The following is a 9,383-nucleotide window of genomic DNA, read 5'->3' as shown; positions in this document are numbered from 1 at the left end:
CTAGAACCAGAGGCCACAGTTTAAGAATAAGGGGTAGGCCATTTAGAATGTTCAGGAAAAACTTTTTCACCCAGAGAGTTGTGGATCTATGGAATGCTCTGCCTCAGATGGCAGTGGAGGCCAATTCTCTGGATGCTTTCAAGAAAGAGATAGAGCTCTTATAGATAATGGAGTCAGGAATGGGGTACTGATTGTGTATGATCAGCCATGATCACATTGAATGGTGGTGCTGGCTCAAAGGGCCAAATGGCCTACTCCTGCACCTATTGTCTATTGTCTCTCTGTGCCTGCCTATCTCTCTCTCACTCCCTCTCTGTGTCTGCCTATCTCTCTCTCACTCCCTCTCTGTGTCTGCCTATCTCTCTCACTCCCCCTCTCTGTCTCGAGTCAAGTGCGTGGAGAATGATTTCACCTTGCATCTCTGGTGTAGCTTTGCCTACCCTGATGGTGTAACCCGAGTCTCCAGTGCAAAAACAGGCATTCCAGTTAATTCTGGTGTTCTGTTGCCCATGACATTTAATCTTCATTTGTGAATATGATTTCAACAGACCAGTCTTTACAAATGTTAATAAATACTAGTTTGCCTTGTTTAGGGTTAGGAGTAAAGTGGATAATCTCCTGTTTGCCTGAGGTTTATTTTGCCCAGCAGCCTAATGACAGTTCTCGTACTGCCCAAGTTCTTTTGGCACGGTTTTTCAGCTCACCTTGGTTGTTAATAAACAGCGACTGAGGTTCCAGCACCAATATTTGCAGTACTTTATGTCACTTCTTACCTGGGAACATAAGCTCTCAACCTTCCCCCATCCTGTCACCTGCCCATCTGACAAAGTCAATAACTTCCTTCATTTTCAGAAGATTACATTTGGCAAAATCATTGCTGAAGGAATTAGCCAAAGGCCTTCTGAAACTTTATAAATAACATCCATGAGTGTTAAGTACAAGATATTTTACAAGTGCTAGAAATCCAGAGTAACACAAAATGCTGGTGTAACTCAGGCAGGTCAGGGAGCACCTATGGAGAGGAATAAACAGTTGCCAAGTCCTTTCATCAGTACTGTTATCATTGATGTGATTATCCATGAATTTTGTTGTCCAAGGATATTAATTAGATTTAGATATTAAGTAGCAATTCAAATCTTGGCTTTTCACTAACATTTGAGGTTGTGATATTTATTTCAAGGTTTCAAGAAAAGTTTCATGTCCCTCCCTTTGCATCTTTTAATTTCAGAAATGAGGCTGTTGTCATCTCAGGAAGGAGGCTTGCGAGGCAAATCCGAGGAGAGGCAAAGCTCGATGTAGAGCGCTGGGTTGCTGACGGCAACAGGAGGCCACATCTCAGCGTTGTCCTGGTTGGGGACAACCCAGCCAGTCACTCCTACGTGAAGAACAAAACCAAAGCTGCTGCTGATGTGGGTATGGATTTTGTCATTTATTTTCTGATGGATGTGGCTTTCACAGGTCTTTCCCAGACCTTGTTCCCTGTCAGAACTTTACTTGAAATAGATATTGCTTTATGGGAAGCTTGGAGTTTTACATTTCCTTTCTGGTCAGCAATCCTCTACTAAGAATGGTTTTGGGGGGAGGAATGCACAGTAAATATTTCGTTTTTCCAGCAAAACTCAAACTTCTCCAGATGTACCATGGAGAGCATTCTGACTGCCTGTGTCACCATCTGGTATAGTTGTGGGGGGTGGCAACTGCACAAGATTGAAGTAAGTTTCAGAAAGTTGTAAAATTAGTCAGCTTCACCATGGGTGAAACCTTGGATACTAGCCTTGGATACCACAAGGAGTGGTGCCTCAGTAAGACTGTCCATCATTAAAGACCCCCACCACCCAGGACATGCCCTCTTCTCATTGTTACTGTCATGAAGGAAGTACAGAAGGCACATACTCAGCGATTCAGGATCAGCTTCTTCCCCTCTGTCATCCGATTTCTAAATGGACACTGAACCCATGAACACTACCTCAGCACTATTTTATTTCTATTTTTTTGCACCACGGCCTGAAACACCGACTATTTATTCTTTTCCATTATTTATTCTTTTCCATTGATGCAGCCTGGCTTGCTGAGTTCCTCCAGCATAGTGAAGAGTTGTCGGGAGGGGGGGAAGCAATGTTCTGGGGCGGCTGGGCACAGGAAGGGTCTGTGCCTTCTTTCTGAATGTGGCTCCATTGGCCAAGTGTCAGATTTTGTCAAAGTGCATTTCATGGAAATCCTGTGGAATATTTTCTTGAATGAAACTGAGTAAATGCGAACTGTTGTAATTGTGTTCCAGTAACTCTGGCTGCTTCTTTCAGCAGAGCAGGAACTTCCTTGAATGAATAACTCAAATAAAGATGGATTGGAGTTTATTGAATCTGTGCACAAAAAGAAGTGTATAAATAGAAGCAAAAGTGCAAGAGGGCAAAAAGGAGTTTCTATGTGTCCTTTTGTGAGCGCAGCACTGAATTCTCAGAAAAGCTGCTTTGTTTGATGGTGTACTGCTGCTGTTGCTAGATACACCCTCGTGACTTGGCAGATAAATGGCCTTATCAGTAACAGCTCGCTGGGAGCAAGCAAGCTTCCCATTAGTAGAAAGGCTTCAGCGGTAGGAACCGTTGTGGTACTGTGCAACTATCTGTCCTCAATGAGCAGTGCTAAAGGGCATTTGGTGCCATAATTACTAACTCCCAAGTTGTCTGAATTGTTTTAAAAATTGAAGTGAGCTAATTCTGTATGAAGCGGCTCTGTGGGCTTCCTGCTTGTTAATGGAACAGCTGAGTGAGACTCAATTGAACCATTGCCTGAATTATGCTGACTTTTAAAAGATGAACTTTATTTGTCATGCGTACATCGAAGCATACAGTGAATTGTACTGTTTGCATCAAACCCAACCAGCAAAGGCTGTGCTGGGCAGCCTGCAAGTGTCGGGCGCCAACATAACATTCCCACAACTTACTGATCTGAGCCCTAACTGCAGGTCTTTGGAGTGTTGGATGAAACTGGAGCACCTACGTGGTCACGGGAAGAGAACTGTACCCGGGTCTGTAATCACAGTCACTAAAGTGATGTGCTGACCACTACACTACAGTATCTCCCTTTTGGTCACTTCTGTTATGCAAGGACTTTTTTGTTAATAAATCCTCATCTTTGTTCTTTTAAATTATTCTCCTGGCGATTTGTCTTTCTGCATTCCAGTTCTGGCTCTGATAAAATAGGATTTTGCTTCTGGATTGTTTTTCCCCCAGCCTTTGTGCAATAACTCTTTGGCATAAAACTAAGCTTTACTTTGAAATGACATAATAAGAACAACAGTCAAGCTAATCTGTGAGGGCCAGGCCCCGGGAGAGTTGGGGAGGAGGATTGGTACCTCGGCTGCTGAGGAGGATGAATACTGAGAGTCAGAATTTTTTCACCAGGCTACAGGAACAGAAATAATCCCAGTTAGGGATTTGGTCTGTTAGAAGTTTGTACTCTCTCCTCAAGTGACTTTCCTTTGGCTGCTCTGGTTTCCTCCCACATTCCAAAGATATATGGATTAGTAGGTTAATTGGCCATATGGGGCGGCATGGCGGGTCTGTAGGATTTGTCGCTGGGCTGTGTTTGTTAAATTTAAAAAAAAATCTGATTTCATGCAGCAAGAATGAGTGAACCAGCACTCACAGAAGTTATAAGCTGGCCACCAGCAAACAGTAACCAATGTTAAAATGGCTTAAAATGAGAATGATGCTGTTGCTCTCAACAGTGAAGTATTTGCACCTGGTAAGATTACTTTATAATGGTTCTAATTTGGACTTGTTGATCTAGGTATCACGAGTGAAACCATTCTGAAGCCATCCAGCATCACTGAGGAAGAGCTGCTGGAGTTAATTAACAAGCTCAACAATGATAATAAAGTTGATGGGTTGCTTGTCCAGCTTCCTTTACCCGGTAAGAATCTCATTCGGTAACTGGGGTCTCGAGTTCCCTCTGGATGTTTGATTTGTGGACTATTGTGTTTTGAGCTTGATGCTTCTTTAGCAGATGTTGAGACAATTAAATGAAAAATGATTTGTTTCTCTAACACTTGTTATTTTATCTGTTGATTGCTGGGACAGTCCATGCAAAATGGCACTAAGCTCCTTGCTTCATTGCACCTATTCTGGAGGTGGGGTCTGTGAAAGAATTCGATAATCGAAGTAAATTTTTTTATTATCAAAGTTCATATATGTCACCTATGTCATCCTGAGATTCATTTTCTTGTAGGCATAATCAGCAAATCTGCAAAAGGTGACTATAACAGGGTCAATGAATTGATCAACCAGAGTGCAGGAGACAACAAGCTGCAAAAGTAAATATAAATAAATAGTAATAAATAACAAGAACATGAAATAATGAGGCAAAGAGTCCTTAAACTGAGATCACTGGTTGTAGGAACATCTCAATGGAAGGGCAAGTGAATGTCGTTATCACGAGCCCGATGGTTGAGGGATAGTAATTGTTCCTGAACCTGCTGATGCGAGTCCCGCGGCTCTACTATATTCTACCTGATAGCAACAGCGAGAACAGAGCTGGGTGGAGGGGATCTCTGATGACGGATGATGCTTTTCTACAGCAGCATTTCATGTAGATGAGCTCAGTGGTTGGGAGGGCTTTACCCGTGATGTACTGGGCCAAATCCGCTAGCTTTTGTAGGCTTTTCCATGCAACGGCATTGTTTCCATACCAGGCTGTGATGCAGCCAGTCAATATACACCCTCCACAACACTTGTTAAAGTTTGTCAAAGTTTTTGATGACCTGACGGATCTCCACAGATACCATTCACCCAGAGTTTCAAGATCATTATCACAATCAGAAGTGACATTTTACATGAGTCGGATTGTACCATGGTTTGAGCTGAAGTTCCAGGGCCAGATGGTGCCCAATCAGCCAATACCTTGTTCTCTATAGGATCCTGGGCATTTCACCAGTTTTATAGCCCTTTTATCCCAAATGACCTGGAGCAATAATGGCTCTGAGCCCGGCAAACACTAGGTCCCTCGAGGTAGACCCTAATCCTTGGCTGTCCCATGTCACCCCTGACAGTTAATGCTGTCAAAATTAATTTTTCTTAAATTGTTTCAATATGGCTCTAATAATTGAGATATCTAGAAGTAGCTGGAAGAATAAAATCCAATGTTTTGGGGTACTTTAACCTGTTCATTAATTTGGGTGGCAAGTGGAAATACTTCATTGTCAAAGGAGATGCAAGGTGCTCTGTCCCTCAGCTAGTCTGCAGGTCCCCCTTGGGCAAGGTGTAGCACCTGCTTAGCCCCCTGATCAGAATCACAAGAAGCCATGGGAGCAGGCAGTGCACGTCTCAACTCCTGGTTATGTGACCACTACCGCCAGGCAGAGTATTGATAATGGCTGGGGTCACCCGTCTTGTAAAGGCAATGTCCAGAAGAAGACAATGGCAAGCCATCACTAGAAAGATTTGCCAAGAACAATCATGGTCATGGAAAGACCGTGACCACAATTGCCCATATCATACAATATGGTAAATAACAAGATAATTTTAAAATATTTAAAATAAATCAAATAATCAAATCACATGCACTGGTTAAACTTTTCCACCCTAGTCAGTAATCCCAATGAAATAAAATCAGCCACAGTTGTACGTTGTCCCTGTGACCAAGTGGGTTTCCTATGGGTGCTCTGGTTTCCAAAGACCAGACTAATTTCCAAAGACTAATTAGGGTTAATTAGTTCTGGGCATGCTATATTAGTGCCAGAAGCATGGCGACACTTGTTGACTTCCCCCAGCACGTCCTGGGGTTGTGGTCATTGATGCAAATGATGCATTTCACCATATTTTGATGCACACGTGACAAAGCTAACCTTTAACTGATGAAAATACATAATGAAAATTGAATGCTGTTTCAGATTAGTGGGGAATATAAAAGTCTTTTTGGTTTGTAATATTTTTTAACGTTAAAGGATATTTTGAACCTCTGTAGAGACCTTTGAGGCTGGTAAAATCTGACTGGGAGGGGCAGGAGTACGCATCAGATACCAGAATGGTTAGCATAGCTGAAAGTCAGCACTTTGCCTGGTCTAGACGGAATGCAGAATGAAGCAAAATTAGACATGAGGCATCACTTACAACCTTTCAATCCCCTTTGGATTGAACTTTTGAATATGCGCTACTGCTGCATGTAGGAGGCCTGTAAACGTTACTACACACCAAGAAGAAGAGTGAATCCTATTACAAAACAGGACCATTCACTGCTGGAAACTGCTGATGTGGGGGTGTCTAACTAGGGAAAACTATAGTCTGGTTTGTGCTGCAATTTGTGGGCAGTCTGGACAATCTTCTGTCCTACTCATCCCTGTTTCTATAGCTTATGCCCAAACTGGTTCAAGCTGACAATAAGGTGACAGAAGCTCAAATAACCATGCATTACAGTGGTGTGCAGAAGAGCTTCTCTGAATGCACAACACTTTGAACGTTGAAGTGTATGGATTACAGTAGCATAAGACCGCATTGGGTCATACCACGGACGTACGCTCGGGAAGTACCTAATAAAATGGCTGCTAAGTGTATATTCTTGTCTGTCCTCCTACATCTTAATAGTCACCTTGCCAGTCTTCTGCAGTCATGCAGAACCACTGCCTCGTTGCACCAGTGACTTGGGTTCAGTCCTGACGTTGGGTGCTGTGCGAAGTTTGAACATTCAACCCGTGACTATGCAGCTTTCCCTGGGTGCTCTGTACCCTCCCACATCCCAAGGATGTGTGGGCTGCCCAGTGGACACTCAGTTGTCCTTTTTGTCCTAAGAGATAGAATTTGGGGAAAGTAGGGCGAATAAAATGGGTAATTGATTTACTATGATCATGTTGTTTGCGATACACTGAAAAGCCTCGTTTGAAAGCCATCCAGACAGATTATTCCATACATAAGTACACAGAAGGATCTCAGAAGGAAAAGCAATAAGAAATGCAAAATATAACACTGTGGCGACCCACTTCCTAGCGCACTCGAACCGGCTCACAAATAGCCAGCGCGCCGGAACAAAGGCCAGTCCCAAAAGGGCGCCAGGTCTGCTTCACCAACCAAGGGAAAAGCCTGCGGGGGATTGTGAGTACGTGCCCCTACAGCATCCGCGCCCGGGGAGGGCGGGATCAGGGAGGCTTTAAAGCAAGGCTGTGAAGTTTGAATAAAATCTTTCTTTAACTGCAGTTTACCAACTCCGTGTCGTTATCTTAGCGCTGCGTGTAGTACACCGCTACAATTGGTGACCCCGACGGTCCAAACGATTTTTGGACCGGAGGAACGACGCCGCATCTGTTCATGTGGTTTCGTTGAAACTGCCAAGCTTCTGGACGCTGCGACCTCACCTATGGTTCCAGCAAGCAGAAGCCCAATTCCATGTTCGGCAGATAACCTCAGAGGACACATGTTACTACTACGTGGTGAGCTCCCTCGACCAGGACACAGCGGCCCAGGTTGAGGAGTTCGTACAGTCTCCCCCAGTGGACGGCAAGGAGACGGAATTCAAAGCCCTGCTCATAAGGACTTTCGGACTCTCACGGCGTGAGCGGGCTGCCCGTTTACTGCACCTGGATGGCTTGGGAGACAGACCTTCATCGGCTTTAATGAATGAGATGTTGTCTGTGGCTGGCGGACACAAACCCTGCCTCATGTTTGAGCAGGCATTCCTGGAGCAGCTGCCCGAGGACATACGCCTGCTGCTGTCCGATGTGGATTTCAGCGACCCCCGGAAGGTGGCAGCCCAGGTGGACTTGCTGTGGAATGCCAAGAAGGAGAGTGGGGAGTCCATCGCACAGATCACCAGGCCACGCTCCCAGCAGCAAACCAGACCAGGCCCGGCCACAGAGCCCGCTAACCCCAGAGGCAGGGGTGAGGAGACCAACGAACAATGGTGCTTCTACCACCAGCGGTGGGGCGCAGAAGCCCGCCCTGCAAGTTCCCGGGAAACGCCAGGGCCAGCCGTCGCTGATGGCTACGGCGGCTGGCCATCGGGATAGCCTCCTGTATGTGTGGGACAAGAGGTCAGGACGCCGTTTTTTGGTCGACACCGGTGCTGAAATCAGCGTCTTACTTCCGACGAGTTACGACACCCGCAACAGGGCACCGGGTCCCCCCCGAGGGCCGTGAACGGCAGCACGGTAAGGACCTACGGCACCCGTACGGTGCAGCTACAGTTCGGCTCCAGCAGGTTCACGTGGGACTTCACACAGGCCGCCGTAGCCCAACCGCTTCTGGGTGCGGATTTTTTGCGGGCTCACAGCCTGCTGGTTGACCTGCCGAGACAGAGAATGGTCCACGCCGAGTCCTTTCAGACGTTCTCCCTGGGAGAAGCCCAGTTGCCAGCCCCACAACTCGACTCCCATCACGCTGTCCGACAACGACTTCACCAGAGTCCTGGCGGATTTCCCATCGGTTCTGGCTCTGCAGTTCACGGCAGCCATGCCCCGACACGGCGTACAGCACCACATCTCAACCCAGGGACCACCCCTCCACGCCCGTGCTCGGCGGCTTCCCCCAGACAAGCTCCGACTGGCAAAGGAGGAGTTCAAGAGGATGGAGGAATTGGGGATCATCCGGCGGTTCAACAGCCCATAGGCCTCCCCCCTGCACATGGTGCCCAAAGCGACAGGGGGCTGGAGACCATGCGGCGACTTAACGCAGGCTGAACGAGGCTACCACACTGGACCGCTACCCTGTGCCGCACATTCAGGACTTTGCAGCAAACCTGCATGGCGCACGGATCTTCTCCGAGGTCTCGTCCGAGGGTACCATCAAATCCCGATGCATCCGGACGACATCCCCAAAACGGCTCTCATCACCCCGTTCGGCCTTTTCGAATTCCTCCGCATGCCGTTCGGCCTGAAGAATCCCGCACAGATGTTCCAGCGGTTAATGGACGCGGTGGGACGCGACCTGGACTTCGCATTCATCTATTTGGACGACATCCTCATAGCCAGCAGCAGTCGTCAGGAACATCTGTCCCACCTCCGCCAACTCTACGCCTGACTGAGTGAGTACGTCTAACAACCCGGCCAAATGCCAGTTCGGGCTCGACACCATTGACTTCCTGGGCCACAAGATTACTAAAGACGGGGCGACCCCTCTGCCCGCTAAGGTAGATGCGGTCCGCCATTTCCCCCGACCCAACACGATCAAAGGCCCTCAGGAATTCGTAGGTATGGTCAATTTCTACCACCACTTCCTCCCTTCAGCTGCCCGAATCATGCGCCCCCTGTGTTCGCCCTGATGTTGTGTCCGGGCAAGGACATTACCTGGGACGAGGAGTCCGCCGCCGCTTTCATTAAAATGAAAGAAGCCTTGGCAAACGCCGCGATGCTAGTGCACCCCAGAACAGACGTTCCTACCGCCCTCACAGTGGACGCCTCT

The 9,383-nt window shown here is 47.0% G+C and overlaps 1 protein-coding gene across 1 annotated transcript in view; it reads left to right on the top strand.

Moving 5' to 3' along the window:
* Positions 1-9,383, top strand: part of mthfd2 (methylenetetrahydrofolate dehydrogenase (NADP+ dependent) 2, methenyltetrahydrofolate cyclohydrolase) — a 38,064-nt gene that overhangs the window by 6,613 nt on the left and 22,068 nt on the right. Inside the window, exons 2-3 of the mRNA XM_059964702.1 lie at positions 1,229-1,413; positions 3,790-3,912. Of these exons, the coding sequence (XP_059820685.1) occupies positions 1,229-1,413; positions 3,790-3,912 (308 nt within the window). The remainder of the gene's footprint in view (positions 1-1,228; positions 1,414-3,789; positions 3,913-9,383) is intronic.

Source organism: Hypanus sabinus, chromosome 1 (assembly GCF_030144855.1).
Source record: "Hypanus sabinus isolate sHypSab1 chromosome 1, sHypSab1.hap1, whole genome shotgun sequence".
In the NCBI taxonomy this organism is placed as follows: Eukaryota; Metazoa; Chordata; class Chondrichthyes; order Myliobatiformes; family Dasyatidae; genus Hypanus; species Hypanus sabinus.
The sequence above is the reverse complement of the archived record's forward strand: the minus strand, read 5'-3'. Positions and strand labels throughout refer to the sequence as shown.